The sequence below is a fragment of the Chrysemys picta genome, chromosome 2, assembly GCF_011386835.1.
Source record: "Chrysemys picta bellii isolate R12L10 chromosome 2, ASM1138683v2, whole genome shotgun sequence".
NCBI classification, from domain to species: domain Eukaryota; kingdom Metazoa; phylum Chordata; order Testudines; family Emydidae; genus Chrysemys; species Chrysemys picta.
The window spans coordinates 44,477,255-44,498,749 of record NC_088792.1 but is presented as its reverse complement, the minus strand read 5'-3'; the positions used below and the strand labels follow the sequence as shown (position 1 = coordinate 44,498,749).

At 42.6% G+C, this 21,495-nt stretch overlaps 1 protein-coding gene across 1 annotated transcript in view; it reads left to right on the top strand.

The window, feature by feature from the left end:
* Window positions 1-16,562, top strand: part of STEAP4 (STEAP4 metalloreductase) — a 32,978-nt gene extending 16,416 nt beyond the window's left edge. Inside the window, exons 2-5 of the mRNA XM_005282421.5 lie at window positions 9,044-9,501; window positions 11,355-11,882; window positions 12,801-12,965; window positions 15,387-16,562. Coding sequence (XP_005282478.1) covers window positions 9,046-9,501; window positions 11,355-11,882; window positions 12,801-12,965; window positions 15,387-15,656 — 1,419 coding nt within the window. The 5' untranslated portion in view covers window positions 9,044-9,045 and the 3' untranslated portion in view covers window positions 15,657-16,562. The remainder of the gene's footprint in view (window positions 1-9,043; window positions 9,502-11,354; window positions 11,883-12,800; window positions 12,966-15,386) is intronic.
* The last annotated feature ends 4,933 nt before the right edge of the window (window positions 16,563-21,495 follow it).

Here is a 21,495-nt window from a genome sequence, read left to right as displayed (position 1 = left end):
ACTAAGGAAGAGATAATTCAAGCCATCAAATCCTTAAATAATGGGAAAGCATGGCAAGGATAACTTGAATGCAGAAATTGTTCAAGGTAAATCTTAAATTAGCAGCATCTATCCTGGCCCCTCCATTTAAATCAGTCTGTAAAAGGGAAAAAGTGCCAGATGAGTGGACCAATGGGGTTACAGTGAAGATACCAAAGAAAGGAACTCAGTGATTGTAATAACTGGCATGGTATCACACTTTTATCTGTGCTAAGCAAAGTATTGTGTAAGATCATAGTCCAGCGTACATCAGAGGCAGTTGATAGCATTCTCAGAAAAGAGCGAGCTGGTTTTCAGAAAGGGCGTGGATGCATAGACCAGATCTTCAGTTGGCTAGGACTCTATATTAGGAAGCAACCAACAACAACACTGCAGAGCAAAAAGCAGATAAGCAAATGGTTATAGAACTTATATAAGGATTCTTTTCCAAAGGAGTCAATCTTTACCAAAAAAAGAAAGCAAGAAAATATTATGGTAGAAAAGCCAGATGCCATGTATTGATAAGCATTTCTTTGGCGTTCATCCCTATAGTATCTGAACACCTAAATAAAAGAACTAAAAATAATTCTTATATGTTTTCTCCCAAGCATTATGTACGTACTGTAAGACTATCACAGAACAAAGCTAGGTTATGTTGCCATCTACTGGCTGAACAGAAATATAGTGGCTCTCTAAGTAAAATTTACAAACCCAAATCCAAAAATAATGCAAAGTGATCATGGTTTGGAGTTTCATTACAAAAGGCAAATTCTCCAAGAAAGGCTCACAAACAAAGGCTACAGATCCATAAGAATCTGAAGAGGAATCAACTGTATTTTCCCCCCTCCCTCTCCTGTAGCAGGACCCAGGTCCACTTGCTTTTAGCTATCGCTGGGGGTGAGGGAATGTCAGTGGCTTACAATCACTTCCTCTCACAACATCTGTTCTCGGTCTCCCAAAGAAAGTGATGGAAGCCTTTGCCTTTGGAACACTGAGAATTAGACGTGCATAAAGATTCCATTTGCTGCTGTGGATGTCAGGGAACTGGGTGTGGCTCCCTGATTCTCTGTACTAGGGACTTGGAGGTTTCCACTCCCTTTGCACCAGAAGCAGGCTGGGGTAGAAAAATCGGTCTCAAATGCTGGAAACAATCCTATATTGGTAGAGAATTGGACTGTATAACATCATAGGTTTCGTTCACTGTCTTATGAGAATCTGATTAATATTGTTTAAGTCAAACTGATTCCGTTTTAGAGCAGGTTGAAAACGGAAAACCATTTTTAGTGGGGAAAAAAAATAAAAATTGAAGTCACTTGCATTCTGCAGGTTTAGAAAGATTTTTTTAATTTCTAAAAGATTTTGTTCGGAAAAATTCTATTTTCAATTTTGGGTGGGGGGGGTTCTTCACGCTTTTCTTAGGAGACAAAGGGTGGAAAGGAAAAAAACAAACTGAACACCTCCCCCCAAACACACTTACTTTTCATTTTCTAGTTTGTTTGGTTTTTTTGGGGGGGGGGGGAAATCGAGCGACTGAAATTTTCTGAACAATTATTTTGAAACTTTAACTACGTTCTCTTTTTTTCTCTTTCCCAAACATTTTAAGGAAAGACACCAAGGGATATTTCACATTAAACTACTTTCCCTGGTGTTTTACAAATTATTTTCCTCTGAAGTTTCTCAGAGGAGGGGTGAGCAGACAAGCTATTGAATGATTGAATTGGAATAGGGGGATGTATATGTGTCTAGATTCCAGGAAACAAAAGATTAGATTCCTCAAACACCTGTAGAAGCACCAGCCCATGTAAACATAAGAAGAGTGTTTTTAGAACAAGCGAATTACATCTCCACATTCATTGGACAAATAGTTATAAGAGAGTGAGAAGCAGCCCAATATAGGGCACAATCCTGCAAAGTACTGAACATCCTCAACTCCCAGAGCAGTGATTGGGAGACAAGTTCATTATATTCATGTTCTTCTTGCTAAATGAATATTAACAGACATGAAATGCTGACTATTTTAAAATAGTAGGTAGTACACAAGCTTCCACCTTTCCGAAGACACTGAGCATCTCAGAGGATCAGGTCCTGGCTAACAGCATGAGAACCACGTTAAAATCTCTTCAGTGATTTTGCATCAAACGCAGACTGTAGAACAGTGATACTCAGACTGAGGCTCGCAAGCTGCAAGTGGCTCTTTAATGTGTCTCCTGCAGTTCTTGGCAGCATGTGATATTAAAATACTGTGTGATTTCATTATTAACCAGTCTACGTTATTAACCAATCAAGATGCTTTTACTATGTTGTTAACCATTGTAGTTGATAAAAGAACAACACTTGGTCAGTCATTTTGCTGTGAGAATAAATGAAACAATGACTTTGCACTCCTGTGGCTCTTTTGGGTAATGTTGATTGCTAATTTGGCTCCTGAACCACTGAGATCTGAGCATCACTGCTATAGAACCAGAACAGCATGATAACTACTTTGTAGCATAAGCTATTTAGCATTAGGTCACAGTGTAACAGAAATCTCTGATAAAATATCTGTAATTTAGTGCCCATTTTTATTTATTTGTATATTTATATATTTGTAATATATCTTAATGAATAACATTTAGAGGGAAGTAACTAAATCTGTTTCCATGTGATTTATTTTTCATAGCTTCCCACTTTGCTGAAGCTATTTCATAAGGCTGCAACTCATTTTAATTGAAAGAGTAATCAAATATGCATATTTCCAAACCACACAACTCCAGAATTGTTCAAAAGCAGGCTAAATTTAAAGTGCATATTAATTTTTTCTATCCATTTTTGGAATAAGTGGTAGGATGAAACCTGTGTCATTAACTGGATATTAATTATGGATATTTTGAAAGATTCAGTAATGTTCTATTTCAGCATTAATATTCCCTTAAACACTAGTGTAAGACTTTATGTTCATCAGCACTTAGGTTTTTTTGTTTTGTTTTTTTAGCTAATTACAACAGCATCTACAAGCTCCAACAAAGATCAGCATCACATTGTGCCAGGTGCTGTGCACACATGCAGCATGAGACAGACTCTGCCTTTAAAAATTTACAGTCTAATAGACAAGACAGACAAAGGAAGTATTATATTCCCATATGACAGCCTGGGAATTGAGCCACAGAGAGTTTAAGTGATCACATGGCCATGATCACATAGGAAGTCTGTGACAGAGGTGAGTCCAAAGTCCTGGGGCTTGGTCCTGGAAGGTACTGAGCATTCCAGCCCTCATCCAGCAAGGCACTTAAGCAAGGAACAATCAGTTTTACACATACAAAATGGGAAATGACTGCCTAGGAAGGAGTACTGCAGAAAGGGAACTGGGGGTCATAGTGGACCACAAGCTAAATATGAGTCAACAGTGTAACACTGTTGAGAAAAAAACAAACATTATTCCGGGATGTATTAGCAGGAGTGTTGTAAGCAAGACACAAGAAGTACTTCTTCCACTTTACTCCATGCTGATTAGGCCTCAACTGGAGTATTGTGGCCAGTTCTGAGCACCACATTTCAGGAAAGATGTGGACAAATTGGAGAAAGTCCAGAGAAGAGCAACAAACATGATTAAAGGTCTAGAAAACATGACTTATGATGGAAGATTGAAAAAACTGGGTTTGCTTAGTCTGGAAAAGAGAAGATAGAGAGGGGACATGATAACCGTTTTCAAGGTACATAAAAGGTTGTTACAAGGAGGAGGGAGAAGAATTGTTTTTCTTAACTTCTGAGGATAGGACAAGAAGCAATGGGCTTAAATTGCAGCAAGGGAGGTTTAGGTTGGCTATTAGGAAAAACTTCCTAACTTTCAGGGCCGTTAAGCACTGGAATAAATTGCCTACGGAGATTGTGGAATCTCCATCATTGGAGATTTTTAAGAGCAGGTTACACAAACACCTGTCAGGAATGGTCTAGATCATAGGTTCCCAAACTGGGGGGTGTGCCCCCCGGGGGGGCGTGAAGAAATTCCAAGGGAGGCGCGAGGCTGCCTGGCCCTTGAGCTCCCAGCCGAGGAGGCTAGCCCCTGTTCCCTCCCCTCCTGTCCCCCCTCCCCTGCAGGCACGCCACCGCACGAGCAGCGTGACTTGTGCCCGCCCACCTCCCAGGCTTTCCAATAAGCCAGTCCTGCTGCTCTGAGCAGCCTGGTAAGGGGGCAGGAAGCGAGGGGAGGGGGGTTGGATAAGGGGCAGGAGGTCTCGGGGGGCAGTCAGGGGAGAGGGAGCAGTTGGATGGGGCAGAGGTTCTGGGGGTGGTGGTCAAGAGACAGGGACCGGGGGGGTTGGATAAGGAGCGGGGTCCCGGGGAGTGGTTAGGGACGGGGGGTCCTGGAAGGGGGCAGTCAGGGGACAGGTATCGGGGGGGTTGGATGATGGTAAAGGAGAGGTGGGGGGCAGGAGGGTTTCTCAAAAATTAAAAAGGGGGCGTGATGCCGAAAAGTTTGGGAACAACTGGTCTAGATATTATTTAGTCCTGCCATGAGTGCAGGGGACTGGACTAGATGACCTCTCGAGGTCCCTTCCAGTCCGATAATTCTATGATACTACGTGCTCAACTTTAATCATGTGAATTGTCCCATTAAGTCATGCTTAAAGCAAAGCATATGCCTAAAGCTGTGCTTTATCAGATCTGTTTTCAAACACCTCACGGGATTGAACCCTGAGCCGCAAGATGTTATTCTTCATGTACAGTCCTTTATATTGATGTTGTATTAAAATACATCAACTGATGTAGTAAAGTATATTAGTAGGAATTACAGCTAGAGCTGTGGGAAACTCACTAGGGTCTTTTTGTCATGGATTCTGTCAAACACTTATTAGTTTTGATTTTCACACATTCATACCCATTGAGTTGCAGCCTGAGTTTTAATTTTGAGCCAAATGCACATAGGAAAGCCAAAACTCAGAACAAAATCATCATTGCCTGTAGGTTTCTGAGGTTTTGAGATACCCAGATGACTTACCCTGGGAACTTATCACAGAAGATTCATTACAAATCATAAACCCAGAGGTGAAAGTAGGCCAGTACAGGCCTGTCCGGCATACCGGTAAGAAGTGGCCACCGGTATCGGCCTACGGCAGTGCTTTAACATCGCTCCTCCTTCCTCCCTGCCCCCCATCCAGGGGCGTCAACGGGTAGGCAGCCTACCAGCAGGGCTACTGACAGGGAGTGAGGGGGCCAAAGGGGCAGCTGCCCCAGGGCCCGGTGATTTAAAAGGGCCTGGGGCTCCCAGCCACCTCTACCGTGGCAGCAACCAGAGCCCCGGGCCCTTTAAATCGTCACCAGAGGCCTGGGCAGCATGGGCCGGGCAGCATGGAAGGGCTGGCTGGGGGAGTCTGACCCTCAGCCCCGCTCCTTTCACCCAAGGCTCCACCCCTTCCAGGGGCCCAGAGCCGGGCCCCTGTACTGGTAAATAATTTATCTTACTTTCACCCCTGCATAAACCTCAGTCTAGAAAAAAAAATCAAGCCAATTCAGCAACAGGTGGAAATTTTACTAAATTTTGCCAAAAAGCTTGAGGGAATAATAGGACTGAAAAGGGGTTAGATGGAAGTCAACTCATTTCATTTCCATATTTGTTCTTGTAACTAGGCAAGTTACAGATGGCTTGTAGCTTCAAAGCCAACTTTTTCCATATCACTTAGTACAGTACTGTATTCTTGGATTATGTGTTGCAGGAACAAATGTTAAACTACACAAAGTTATCAAATAAGATTTAACAATGTACGATATCTATGAAGACATTAACTACTGACTAATTTATCTCTGGTATTTGTGTGCCATCAAATCACTACGGTGATGATAATAAGCACCATCATCTTTCATTATGTCTGACACCCAGTATTTCCTAACAAACAAGGCTGAATTCTCCTTAGTTTATTCATGCAAGTGGCCTCACTGCATGACATGGGACTAGTTGTGAGAGTGAGGCCAGCAAAATTTGGCCTATCAGCTCTAAGGGCCCAATCCTACAAGGTACTGAGCAACCTCAACCTCAGCTTAACTAGGAACTGAAGATGCTCAGAACCCTATAGGAGGCTGTCAGCACCTTGTTGGATAGGACCCTAAATAGTAGAGCAAAGAAAAAAAAATTTCTGCAGACTTCTCTCTAGGGGAAGAGGAATGGAGAGTTCTAGAAAGGGATGAAAGAGAGAAGAGCCCAGTGTGCTATAGAGCAAGAGGCATACAGACAGCCTTTCTTAAAGGCATTTTTGGGACCTGAGCTTGCCGCCACTGAAGTGAAAGACAGAATTCCCATTGACTTCATTAGGAGCAGGGTGGGCCCAGAAATACAGTCATTTAATCATCATTGCTCTCTGACACAAGCCAATGCAATGTTTATAAGCCTATAAATACCTCTTATACTTTCGGCTCCTACAAAACAGTTTATTACCACTGTACTATTCCATAGCCGCCCAAATGTGATTACTGTCACCCTGAAGAGTTGTAAAAGACTATGTTACCTATCCTGTGTTTCAGATGTGGGTGAATTCAGTTATGTAATCCCTCCTTCTCCAGTTCTCAAGAATCATATGGCAAGGCCTACATGAGGAACACTTAGTTTTGTGAGTGCTTGGCCTGTAATTGGAGGCATATAAACAGAAAACAATATTTAAGGTCTCTAGAGGTCAGAACATTGCTTGCTGGATCATTTGGGCAAGTGCTTAGCCCCAAACAATCATTGGCAAATTAAATGTTTGTTGTTCTGTTTTAAAGAACACTGGAGACACTTTGTAGATTTGGTTCTTATTGCTGTAGCTTTCATGAATAAAATGTTTATAATATTAATTAATTCTGCACGTCACATAGAAACAGCCATTTGATTTCCATTCAAATCTCAGTTAGGAGAGGACATGACTGCCACACAGTTCACTCAGTGTCAGCTTTCTGACTTCTTAAGGTTGGAGGCCCTGGAAGATTTGAGCGGGATACTGCCATATTTCGAACAAGGTCAATCCTCCAGTTTATAGTACAGAATATGTTAAAAAAAGGAATGTTGCATCTTACTATGTAGTGGCTCTGAGAAATTAATGAGTATTACAGATGCTGCTATTCTGCTTTGAAATATAAGAATATCCATAAGAGGGAATTATACAGCCTTCCTCCCATTTGCGTCTATGTAAAGGGGTTCACTCATCACAGTTGCACCTCCTTAGCGGTATCTGGGAATTAGCTTTCACCGTGTCTTGTAACCCCTTCTGTCAGTTGCTCATATTGTGGCCCCTCTTTCTCTCTGTGACTCAGGGTACTCCCTCTTGGTGACTTGTCCCTCCAGCCGGTCACTATATAGTCCTCCCCTTTCAAGGTAACGAAGTCCCATCAGACAAGCTGTCCAGACGCCACCTCAGACAGTCTTCCATTTCACATCGCCAGGTCCCATGCCATGTTCCCAGTGGCTGGTAGGGGAACCTAGGCCCTCCTTCTACACTGGGTTCCGGGGGAGGAACTGTATAACCAGCAGCCATGGTCTGTGCAGTCCCACTCCTTGCTGCTGTTTCCCTGGGCTTCTTCCAACCCAGCCTCTCTCAGGCTTTCTTCCTCGTAACTTCTCTGGGTAGACCTTTCTTCCAGGGCTAGGATTAAGGGCTTATTCTCCCCCGTGGGTTTCCTCTTCACCACCTCTCTGTACCCAGAGAGTGACTGAAGACTCCCCCCCCCTTTAGCCCTCTTCTGCTCTCATCTTCCTGGCTTTATGCTAACCAGCCTGCTCCTGTCCAGCTGGGCTTCATGATCCATTAAGCCTGGCTCTCCTTCCAAGTGCAGCCAGGTACCACAACTGACCTCTCAGGCTCACATTAACCCTTTCAGGGCCTGTGGGGTACACACCCCATCACAGTCTCCCAGGACATCAGCATACCCAGCATAGAGTGATTTTTAAACATGTCCAAAGGAAGCACAATGTAGTATCACATGACAGAGCATACAAATAGTAGCTTCTTAGAACTTTCTACTTATGGGTCCCTTTGAATAGGTTTCCTTTGTATAGTATGTATAGATTCATAGAGAAAGGACGGTGGTGTGTTAGGACTCTACCAGGGACTCAGGAGACCTGGCGTCAATTCCCTGCACTGCCATAGACTTCTTGCATGACCTTGGGCAATTCACTTTGTCTCTCTGCGCCTCAGTCCACCATCAGTAAAATGAGAATAATAATCCTTTCCTATCTCACAGGGGTGTTGAGAGGATACATAGACCGTAAGCTCTTTGGGGCAAGGACTGTCTTTTTGTCCTGTATTTGTACAACATCTAACTCAGTAGGGTCCTGGTCACTAGGGATCCTAGGTGATACCACAATGCAAATAAAAAATAAAGATAAAAAAGATTGTGAGGCACTTAGATATTACAGTGAAGTAGGTCATATAAGTACCTACTAGATCAATAGTTATACATTGCTTATAATAGAATCATTATAAGTAAAGGAAATACACTCTAGTAGCCCAGTACCTCAGTAGTCCCTTCTCCTGGGGTTCTTTCCTAATAAAACACATTGGCATTGAAGAGCAATAACAATAAAACACTGAGTAGGGCAGGTGAGTTCCCAGCTTGCTCCTTTTGTGATGTCTTTTCTTTGAGTTTTCCTGCAAAGAGCCTCCAGGTTCTGATTTCTCTTGGTAAGTTCCCCTTTAACTTATTTCTGTCAACAAAGTAAGCAGAAATGACCCAGAAACATGGGGCAAATACTATTCCTTCTTCTCTATATATCCTGCCCCTTCTCCCCCTTTTCCCCTCAGAGAAGAGAACTGAAACAGTTCTTCCACATCTAGGGTCTGCATCTATCAGCTGAGGGAAAGGTAGGGCGCTATAAGCCCATGGAGAGAAATTAACTTTACTTTTCTTGATAAAACGGCACAGTAAGCCCTCTGACAATGTGTGTTAATTGTTAGACTTTCCTGCTAAATGGTCCAAGAAACAAAGAGAATGTTAATATACATTTTGGTATAATCAAAGCACCATGCTAGTTTGTCCTTTTCAAAGTATTCCTGTTTTGTTTTTCCCTATTACTGTTTTTTAGATATGGAGAAAAATTCTTCCAACATGATCCCTCTTGCTGAAAACTCTCCTAATAAAAAAGAGACTGTGTGTATTTTTGGAACAGGAGATTTTGGAAGATCTCTGGGGTATAAAATGCTCCAGTGTGGCTACTCAATAGTGTTCGGAAGCCGAAATGCACAGACTTCCAGTCTGATTCCCAAAGGCACAGAGGTGCTGAGACATGGAGAAGCTGCGCAGAAGGCTGACATTATTATTGTAGCAATTCAGAGACAACATTACAACTTCCTCACAGAGTTAACTGAAGTTCTCCATGGAAAAGTATTGGTGGATGTAAGCAACAACCTCAAAATAAACCAATATCCTGAATCCAATGCTGAATACCTTGCTCAACTGGTGCCAGGCGCTAAGGTAGTGAAAGCATTTAACACCGTGTCAGCATGGGCCTTGCAGTCAGGCACGTTGGATGCAAGCAGACAGGTAAGATGAAAGAACAAGAGCTTCTTGTAAATTATATCATATGGCAATTTCTGAACAGTACAGCAAAATACATGTAAATAAGGAGAAAAATATCAGACAAGGTTCAGATGCAACTTTCATTATGATCCCCTGTGTTCAGTCAAATAACTAAGCTAAAAAAAATCCTTTCATGCTCAAATATGATTGTTTGATCTTAGCCTAGAAATAAATCTCTATCCCCAACATTTAAAAAACATTGATTTTCCCTGCCTTTTGATCGTTAAGCACCTGTCCCTCACCCCCAAACTGCAGGAAGATGTTAACAGAGATCAGAGAAGGGAACTGCTGTTATGCATCTACAGTGTTGGGAGGATTTTAAAATCATCTAAAAATGTTTGTAAGTTACAAAAGTAAGCAAGAGCAACTTCAAAAAGAGGGAGACCACCAGGATGAAATGAGGGTTGTAGGAAGCTGAAGATAGGAAAGACTAAGGAAAGGAATTGAGAAGAAAGAGCCAAAGGATCAAGAGAAGAGGGAAAGAAAAGAGGAAGAAGCATAATGAGGGAACTTGGACAAAGCAGGAGGAGAACTGAGACAGAAAGGAATGTAGGGTGGAGAAGAAATATCAAGTTGTGTAAATCACACTTCCATTGGGGCTACTTTCAGGTAGTGGATAAGCGTGGAAGCAGATATGTCCCTTCCCACAGAGTTCAGAAGCAAGATTGGACTTATCCAGAGTTCAGAAGTGTTGTGGGGATGGGCAGGGAGCAAGAAGGGCATGGAGATTTTGATACTTAGGCAGCTTGGGATGGCTGGAGGAACTATGAAGTTTGTTAGCCGTCTTCATGGTTCTCTGACCCTTGGTCCACTGTGTGCTGGGCTAGGCCTGAGAAACAGCTTATTGCAACTTCAGGGGTTACTTTAAGCTGCTCCAGGTGCAACTGTCCCCAAGGGACTGCTCTGGCAGCCAGGAACCATCAGAGTTCCCTTACGCCGTGTGCTGTCTCAACTGGTCACTTAAGCCATCATTAAACCTGCTTTGTGCTGCCAGGGCAAAGCCAAGGATCTGGTGCCTTGTACTCCTGTCCAGGCTGATCTCTGCACAGATATAGCTCCCTTCAGGCTGCACTATGGTCAGAAGCTCCAAAAATCCCCATTATTGTGGGTCTGAATGAGAACAGGTTGCTTTTTTTCTCCAGACTCCAAGATGAGTATCGTCTTTCCCAAAACACCCTCCTTCCTCCCACCATCCTTCTGGCTGCCCTGTGCACATGGTAATTGGCTGGTGAGGGTACACTTTTCTATTACCCTGCATACCCATATGAGAGAGGCTCCCTCTACATTGTTCTCAGAATCCTTGAAGAGAAATATTTATTTTAATGACAGGTGATCTATATTCCTATTACCTGTATCCTGATTGCTCTGGGACCCTTGGGAATCACTGCTTTATATGTGTGGTGCAAAAATGGAAAATTGTGACCATTTATATAAAATCCCCGAGAACCCTTTACCAGTAAGATGCAATTGTGTTTATAAATTGCTTGACAGAGTTGTCTTCCAAAGCGTGTGCTAAAATCCAACAGTTCGCGCTAAATATCATTAAATGTATTATATTGTGCTATTTTCATATATATGATTGTTTCACTTTAAACCTTCCACCTCCCCAATGAAAAGGTTTTACTTCTGATTCTGATTCTCAGTAGCGGAGCATGTTATTGTTTGACCCTTGCATCAAAGACTGGCAAGAAAGCCAATGATTTCTAGAAAGTTTGGAAATACAATCAACTTTAAGGTCTTATTTTATACCCATACAGGTCAATAGTAAAGACTGTCCCAAAGATTTATCAAAATAAAGCCCATTCTTTTTGTTGCAGGTGTTTGTCTGTGGAGATGACAACAAAGCCAAACAAATGGTGATGGATATTGTTCGGACTCTTGGTCTTACACCATTGGATCAAGGCTCTCTCTTGGCAGCCAAAGAGATAGAAAATTACCCACTGCAACTCTTTCCAATGTGGAAGTTTCCCATCTACTTGGCTATTGGCCTAAGTGCATTTTTTTTCTTCTACAGTTTGATTCGTGATGTAATCTACCCCTACATACATGAAAACAAAGACTTATCATTTTTTATTGCAATTAGCATTCCAAATCGAGTCTGCCCCATAGTGGCACTCATCCTTCTTGCTTTGGTTTACCTTCCCGGCATAATTGCTGCAATTCTCCAGTTACACAGAGGTACAAAATACAGTCGTTTCCCAGACTGGCTGGACAAATGGATGCTTTGTAGGAAACAGCTTGGATTAGTAGCCTTGGTTTTTGCTTTTCTACATGTTTTGTATACGCTTGTTATCCCTATTCGCTATTATGTAAGATGGAGATTAAATGGTTACGTCATATCTCAGGTAAGTTTCTGTTCATTGCTCCCCCCAACCCCACTTATGTATGCTACTGTTTTGTAGGTTGAGTTTCAGAATTTCATGTCAAAAGTCATATTTGTATTGATTTTATGCTATTGAATTTCTTTGTATGGTTGGTGTTTCCTCTAGACATCTGTATTTCCAAAGATCACTGGTGCTGTGGTTAAATGGGGGACTTCTGATCTCAATCTTCCTTCTGGCTAGTGTAGTGGTTAACAACAGGTGCAGAAAAATATTAATTATAAATAATTTTGAGGTACATGTTCCATATTTCTGCATATCTCTTTGAGAGTGGCACATTTACTGACATGCAGAAAGCCAGGCCTTATTTTTAAAAATAACCACATCCCCGCAGTCATCAAAATGTATGCTCACATTACAAAGCTTTATTAATGCTACACTAAGGCTGTATGCAGGAGCAGCGCCAGGGTTTTTGCCGCCCTAGGCGGGGGTCCTTCCGCGCTCTCGGTCTTCGGGACACTTCGGCGGTGGGTCCTGGAGCGAGTGAAGGACCCGCCGCAGAACTGCCGCCGAAGACCCGGAGCGCGGAAGGACTCCCCGCCGCAGAATTGCAGCCAAGGGCGGCAAAATGCCACCTCCCAAATCCTGTTGCCCGAGGCGACCGCCTAGGTCGCCTAAATGGAAGCGCCGGCCGTGGCTGAATGCAACACTGTATCTGCTGCCTCTGAGTGGCACATGCTATGGAAGGCCCGGCATGCTGGCAGTTCAGAACACCCCGCTCTGTTCAGGAGACAAGCTGGTCTGCTGTTTCAGATTGTTTTAATCTATTTACAAAAACCTTTTCAGTTCACCTTAAAGGAAACCTCATGTTAAAGGGCATTTTTCTGTCCATTGGAGATGCAGCTACTGCACTATTAAAGTATATGTGATATTTTTCTTCAGATAAAGGACAACAGAACAGATCCATTTAACAACACTAATGGCTGGATTAGTGACTCTTACGTGGCTTTAGGCATCCTGGGATTTTTTCTGTTTGTCTTGCTGGGAATAACTTCCTTGCCCTCTGTCAGCAACAGCGTCAACTGGAGAGAATTTCGATTTGTACAGGTGAGAAATATACCTTCTTTCAACTAAAAAACTGAGTTCATGTCCTTTCTCTCTGCTATATTCCCTGCACTCTTCTGTCAACTTTCATGTTTCCCTGGTAGCTCATGATGGTGGCACTGCGGTCACCACTTATATAAAGTAAAAAAAAAACCCTGAACTTCCAAACAACAAATGAGAAGTTGCAATGACAAATTTGTTGCTTTCAGAAGATGGTTGTACAAAACAGAGTGATCAGTTACATTGAGTAAACCCCTGAAATATTCAGCCACTGATTAAAAACCCATGTTCTTTCACTAATTATTTTGACTCAAAGTATTTACTCCAGGTTGAAATTTCAGTTAGCATTAGTCTGGAAATTCACTGTGTTAAATAAATTGACAGTTATTGTCACTGTGAAGTGCCAACAATATTCAGACAACATACAAGCAACTATACTGCCACTTTTTGACGTTTCGTAAATGAAAAGTCAATATTAACAATCCATTTCCTCCTCGCAACACTGGAAAAATGTGGTGATTTTCTAAGTGATTGTCATAAAATGATGCACTCTGTCTGGCAGGAGGTAGCTTTTCTTTAGACTCTCCATATAAGCAACACAGCCTTCCCTCCTCATCTTTGTGAGACCATAAGCATCTCTTAAAAGGAATTGTGCAAAACATGCCCCATCCCCCAGAACAAGAGATTGGCTGAAAATCAGAAGTATTAGCCAAAAATATGTTCATATGGGTGAGGATGAGAGAGTTAGCTCATATTTCATTGCCGCATTTACCTCATTTTCAAACACAGCAATTGGACATCATAGGTCCCGGGGTTTGAAAATCCAGACTTACATATTTGTAGTAGTACTGGTGCTAGTGTACATCTGTAAAGGAATGCAGTGTGTGATTAAAAGGTACTGTTCCTTTAAGGGGACAGGCTGGAGCCGAAAGCCTGGGAATAATCAAAGAGGCCCTGGCAGGGTTGAGTTTTATAAAAGGAACAGGAAGCACAGGGTGTCAGGTAGGCTGAAGTGAATGACAGTTGCTCTTATAGGCACTAGGAGAGAGACTTGGAACTGATTCAGAGACTTGGGGTGTGGAATTTGGGCAGCTTGAACCAGGGCCTGACGAGCTATTGGTTGTAATGGTTCCTGGGCTGAAGCCTTTTTAAAAGGGGATATGGTATTTTGTTTTAAAAAAATGTTTGCTTCTTCTTGCCTGGGCTGTTAAACTGAAATCTACTGCTGCTCTGCTGGGGGCAATCTAGGTGGGGCACTCCAGCAGCGTCACGCTGGGCTGCAAAGGGGTGCTCATCGACTGCCTGCACCTTTATAGCATCCTAGTCAGATGAGAAGTTTATGCTCCATTTATGGAAAAGAATTTAAGGCTACAAAACGGTTTCATTATATAAATTGTAAAATGGTTAGTCCACTGAGGTGGTCAGCGATGGAGAACTTTTTTGAGCACAAAGTATCAACATTTTATTTTGTATAATGCCATCAAGTGCCAACCTTAGCCAGGCTGAAATTGCCTCTGCTCATGTGCACTTGTTCTTTCTGCCTCCTCTTCCTCCTCTTCAGCCCCTTTATGCCTCTACTCCATCTTTGACCCTTTCCCGCTCTCTGTGTTTGAATTCTGTAAGTCTGTCAATGGCACTCATCCGGCACTTGACCGCATTATCTACCCCTACTGCTCACTCGTCCTGACACTGCTAGTCCCAAAGATGTGGGCCATCCACACTGCTAGTCCTACCTCACCAGATATCAGAGAGCCAGTGGGGCATGTCACAGCTTGTTTGGCTGCATTAGCAGCCATCCCTGCTGCTACAAATCCTGCCTCCCCACTCCATGTTGGACACCTATAGGGAGCCTGCCTTTCCTCTAGTGAGTCACCTGTTCTAAGGTCCAGCTCATGTGCAAGCAAAACTGGTAAACCCATGGCACATAATATCATGTGGGTATAAAGAGTACAACCCTGGTGACAGTGCAACACTGATAACTGTTAGCACTTGGTTCATAGGAAGCATTGCAGCCACTGGTTGGCTTCAATGCACCCATTCTGGGCTACGGGGGCTGGGGGTGGGGAGTCTACTGTCAAGAAAGCTTTGGTGTATTGAAGAAACCCAAATTATATGAAAACTCTTGTTGGACTATCACTATGGCCTCTAAAGAGCTAGGGCTTCTGGATTAATTTTCACCAATTTTCATGAAAATTACAACCAGATGGACGTAGGTGTGACCTGGTAAAAATTATCAGAATTGCCAAGCAAACATTTTGAGAAGTAAAAAGCTTTGGTTAAGAATATAAAACAATTTCACCTAAACAGTCTCAGTTCATTTCCAATTTTGGTTATATCCCAATAGTTTATATAGTTTATAAATAGTGTTTACTGTAAAGTTTATTTTACAATCTTAACCGATGCTCTTTTTTTCTCTCCCAATAGTCCAAACTGGGATACGTGACACTGATTTTGTGCACTGCACATACACTGGTCTACGGTGGGAAGAGATTCTTGTACCCTTCAATGTATAGATGGTATCTTCCTGCAGCATATATGCTTTCTCTCATTGTTCCTTGCATTGTCCTGGTCATTAAATTTGTTCTGATATTCCCGTGTATAGACCGACCACTCACACAAATTCGACAGGGCTGGGAGAGGAACTCCAAAGATTCAAAACAATCATACTACAATGATAGCAAGTCAGCAGTATAATCACGTAGTAAACACCCAATCTGTATATCATTGCAATGTCTCAAAAATTTAAACTTTTATATTAAAGTAATGTCCTTTCCCAGTTTTATGTGCAGGAAAAGGCAAAAAGGAGGAAACTTTGCCAGGCCTGAGCAATTTATCGATAGAAAAAATGACCCAGGGCCAACCTTAAACACAAATAAAGCCAGAAGCCACTGGGAATGCTCTGTGACCCTTGAGCTGGCTTCATCTCCCTCTCATTCATACTATAAACTCACCGCTAGTCTGCCCCTTCCCACTCTCCTGGCATCAAGACAGCGGGAAGAAACTCTGCCTGATTTCCCTCCTTCTATTAGTATGGAATCCCACTCCGGATAGGGCACCACCAATTGTTAGGCTGGCCCTGCCTGGACCATAGGCAAAGAGGAGCTCAGCTCTTTGATGGCTTTGCTTGCTCTCCATTAACCTCTGTTTCAGTCGAGGTCTATAGCTACACCCTATGTATACCTTAAAGATAACGGGCCAAGGTTTGTTTGGTTTGTGTACAGAAATTTTATTGTTGGAAGTGGTTGGGCCAGTGGTCCCACTGGACTACTGCAAACTCAGGCATCAGGCTGCTGGGAAGTGGGGAAGAAAGAGACTTTCCAAAAATCATTTGGTAAGGAAAGTGGTATCAGGAAAAGACAGACCTTGGTTATGGTGGTTACAGATGTGTGCTTCTCCATCTAGTGCAAATGAAGAGAGACCAGCGATGGAGACTGTGATTATGCTGCATTCTCAAGTTAAATCAATTAGTCATTTTGCTTAATATGAATTTGTGGCCAAATTTGTTTAGTCTATGCTTGTAATGAGTTATAATGACTGATGTAATATGCTGTTTTATTGTGTTATAAGTTCAATAAAGATGAGGTCTTTTGCTTTCCAAAATCCTGGGGTTCACTATGACCAACTGTTCCTCAGCAGCAGTTATGCTGTGCATATTGCAGTGACAATGAAGCAAATCCTTAAAATAATTGATTTCTGAGAGTCATTTTGGGGATCCTGTAACGCAGAAGGACTGTAAGTGTTCTATAGATTTATGCTTAGCCACCAAGTCACCTGTGAGTGACCATGCTGCTGATAAACAGGGAGCAGATGGTGAATGATGACTTTGTGCTAGAATTGGGGTGACTAGAGAAACCACCAGACCTCTTTGCAGTGGGAGGGGGAAGAAAAGAATGAATAATAGGTTTTAATAGGAACAGACTTGCTCACCAACTCTTCTGTCTTCTCACCACTGTTTCAGTGACAAGATAAACACATACAAATGGGTAACTGTAATCATTAAATGACTAATTGAAATTTCAAATGGGTACTATCAACCAGGCCAGAACAAACAAACAATCATTATCTGACACTTTCTAAAACCTTCACAATATGGAAGTAATTTTACTCCAGTACAACCACCATAAAGAAAAAAGTACGTAGCATGTACTTGATTCCTAAAAAAGTGTAGGACTGATGGTGGAATGATAAACGAGACAAATGTACCAGTGACTGGCCCAGCCAGATTCCTTATGTCTAGTCTAACACCAGTGTTATCCACCTGCTAACTACATCCACTAGTCACTGGTGCAAACTTCATACCTCAAGGTGTATTAAGCTATATGTACCATTGGTGCAATTAAGAAGTTTTCTTTCCCCTTTTAACTGATAGGTGGGGGTCCATAGAGGGTCTATTTAAAGTTGTTTCAAATTAATGTTAAGAAATTATTGACTGAAGAAAGTGCAAAGGTCACAGTCCTAGCGCAATGTCCTTTCGGCTAAGTAAAAACACAGACAAGATTATCCTTAAAATTCAACCCTCTCACACTCCAAGAGTAAAGTGGCTGGCTGTGGGGAGAAGAAAAGCTGAAAATAAAAAAGTAATGAATAAGTAGAAATCTTACAAACTTGCCGTCTAGGGGCAAATTCTGCCTTCAGTAACACCTGTGTCAACAGAGTTATTTCAGACTAACAGAGAACAGAAATATTTCCAAGATAGACCAATTGCTTGTGTGGCTTGTAACTTCAGGAAATTACTGTTAAGAGCTCTGCAAATATAGGTGCAGTTTCAGGAATTCCCCTTTCTACCTGTCACTGCAAAACTCCTAGAAAATTATCTCTGGGCTAGAGTATAAACTTCATCAATGAGAGCCAAGTAACAAAAGTCCAGTAGCTCTGATTTATCAAATACAAATATAGTGTGTACTTCATTGCCCCTTGTTTTAGGGAACAGGGTTCCACAGACGCCAACTTTTCATTGTGCCAGAGGGTGCTCAACCCCTGGCTTTGCCCCAAACCCCGCACCCCCTCCACCCTTTCCCTGAAGGCCGCACCCCACCTCTTTCCAACCCCGCTCCACCCCTGCCCCCCTCTTCCTGCCCCATTCCGCCTCCCTCCTCCAAGCGCACCGCATCCTCACTCCTCCCCACTTCCTCCCAGCCTCCTGCATGCCGCAAAACAGCTGATTGCGGTGGGTGGGAGGTGCAGGGAGGGAGGGAGAAGCGCTGATTGGCGGGGCCACCGGCGGGCAGGAGGCGCTGGGGGGAGGGGGAAGCCCTGATAGGGCGACTGCCAGTAGGTGCTCAGCACCCACCATTTTTTCCCCCTGGGTGCTCCAGCCCCGAAGCACCCACGTAGTCAGCGCCTATGCAGGGTTCTATGTACAGGGTTCTTTGTGTCAGGGTACTGAATACAAGGCCAAATCCTGTAGTCTTTTACTCAGGCAAAATTCCCACTGCAAAGTAGTCCCTCTTAGTACAAAACTACAGCTGCAGGATTTCATATAATCTTTATACTCAGTAAGGGCTGTCACAGATCCACAGGATCAGTGCTATAACCCCAGCTTTGGAACAGTCTCTGGGAGGACCCCACTCTTTCTTCAGGGTAAACTGCGCAGCTTCATTGCCTCCTTAGACTGGATCTCTGAGCCTTCAGCACTCCTGTTTCACATCATGAGCGCCGTTCAGCAAGTCCCACTGAGGCAGGCCCCTGAGGGAGACTTGTACAATCTTAAGGAACAATGCACCTCCGCAACCACCTGCAGTCACACTCCACCAGCATTGTGAAACAGTAGGGTTTATTAGCTGACTGGAACACAGCATAGGAAGACTTCGGTTAGCATAGAGAAATGAAGGTTATAGAACAGTCCATTCTGGGTAGCCAGAGCCCAGTGAAGCTGCAGTGAGCTCCCATTATTCAAGCTCTGTCTGTCCCTCTGTCTGATTTCCTATGTCAGACTCCTAGATGTGCCCCCGACTGCTTCCCAAAGCTGACCCTTAAATTCCACCTCACCCCAGTTCTTTGTCTCCAAGCTGGAGAGATGCAGCTTGAAGTCCATAGCTCTCTCTGGATTGTTGATTCCTAGGTGTCCAGGTCCAGGCAATTGGATTTGACATTGTCTTCTCAAGAGCTCCATTGATATGGGGTCTAAGGCTCCAGAAAATGAGTCACCCTTTGCACCCGTGTCTTAGCTTGCCCCAGGAACAAACAGTCCCTTTTCACCCACTAGGTCACAATGCAGCATATAGGCACATATAGGCTTCATTAAAATATTACAAAAAATTCCCACTTCATCACACGGGCTAAATAGTACCACCAAATGAAGTAAGACCATGGAATAGACACTTTGCTTCATGGGGAGACTGAGGGTAGGGGGCCCTTTCTGTAAAGATTGATATCAAATTTGTTTCGTGACTAGTATATGAACTAAAATGATTCCATTTATTTAAAGTGAGACATATTTTTACTAAGGGTTTGTCTATATGAGGAAGTTAGTCCAGAGTTGCTAGTATGCTTTAAATTCACACCCTAACTTACTGCCCCGTCCTGTGAATGTTCTTACGGCACGCTACAAGTGTGCTTGAGTAGTTTAACTTAATGTGCTTCCAAAGTGCACTAAACCACTGCACACAAAGGCACTCTCAATGGTCAGTAAGCGTGTCCACATGGGGAGTTAGTGCAGAGTACCTCCCTCACATTACCTACTGTGGCCTTTTTCCGCATGTAAACAAGTCCTGTGATGTTTCGTAGCTGTAGTCTGCAATTTTCTCTTTAGTCTGAGTTCTTTTGCATTACTCCAGCTGGAATGAGACTAAAGGAGTAAAGCCCCAGAATCTGATGTGGTCAACCCAATAAATAATGACATCTTGTTTAGTGTTGGGGATGGTGAAAAGTAATGTGGGTGCAGGCAGCACTAAAGGATTGATCCAAAGCCCTTTGACTGATAGGGAATGGTCCAGGGATGTTTCCTGTAAACGTTTTTTCAAGTCTTTGCAATGGCCCCAGGTGGTGGAACTGCCATCTAACAGGACATATTTTTCCTGTCTGAGCTGGAATGATTTCATATCCTGTTGTCCTTGGGCAGAATTATTTTAACTATTTATTATCAGAACACTTTAACAGAAATCGTAATGTGTAAGTATATTTATTTTTCTATAGTAATCTTTACATATTTTAACTAGTCCATAACAACTTTAAAACAATAATGGTCAGCTGCGTAAAACAGCACCTGTACATTGTACATATAATTACTGAGTTTTAAATATGCCAGGTATGTTAGAAGTGTTATTAAATTAAGAGCATATAGATTTTGGATTGGATGTGTGCTGTTCATCTCTCAGAAGCCTAGAAAACCCTTTGTGTGCATAAGTGTCTCCTGCCATCTTACGACTCCATACTGTAACAGCACATTAGCTTTCTGACTACACTGTTAAATCCAAATCAATGAATGGGTGCTTTAGAAAATGTGAAATGCAGCCCTTTAAGCAATCGTTAAAATATAAGAATAGGATACTGGTGACATTTACAGACTACATGGAGATCATCACCACAAGCCAGGTTTGGGTTTCATAGCATAGGAATGCTTTACTCTGATGAAAAGGGATCAGCATAAGATCTTTTAAAAAATCTACATACAGAACAAAATCTACATAGGTGTGACTTAGGTTTGCTTTTGCCTTTTTAACAGTAAATGTTAGGGAATGTTTAGGGAATATCTGTTGGAACCAATAAAATAATACTTCTCCTATTAGTAACAAGACCTCAAAACATTTTAATTGCATCAACTGTATGTGAGGCTTGAGACATTTTGGGGTGTCATATATGCACCAGAACCCAGTACTGCAGCTGGCACATGGATAATAGTGCTGTTGGGACTACAGATAATTTGGCTGGGTCGATCACTAGTTACATTTGGTTCCACTACAATTACACCCCCAGTCCCACAGTTTGCACCCTATTTTACCGTCAAGCAAGATCTTATGCAGGCTATAAATTGACATCTCTGAAATTCTTCCTAGCATCTGAATTCATTGCCAGAGCTTTCTAACCCTTGCTTCTAGGCTCAATCTCTCATCCCAAATCCAAATTGTGACTTCTCTGGAGTCTTTCTGTAAAGAACCCCCTTCTCCTGCTTGTCATGGTTTTCTCGGGGCCTCATTATTGTCACTATCTATTAGACAAGGTGAATTAGAAAAGTGTACCTTGTCCCAAATACAGTGACCTCTTCAGACCCACCAACCCAGATACTGGAGTGATGAGTGGTATAAATAGGTAGATGGAACAATTTTTCTTAACATGCTGCCCTGATCAGAAACATCTTATTTTTGACCCCTCTCTGCTGCTATTTGCTAAAATTAGCATGTTATTTAGTCTTTAACACGCAAGCAATGGCCTCTGTTCATTTCCTTTTTCACACACTCCTAAAGCTTTTCTTTAGTTCAACTTTTTTTCCATTTTATTTGCTTTTGCCCTGATCCGCCACTTGTTTCTAATCCTCTCTGATAAACTGAGCAGTTCTTTCATTAAAAGGAAATCTACAACTCCCAAGAGGCACTTG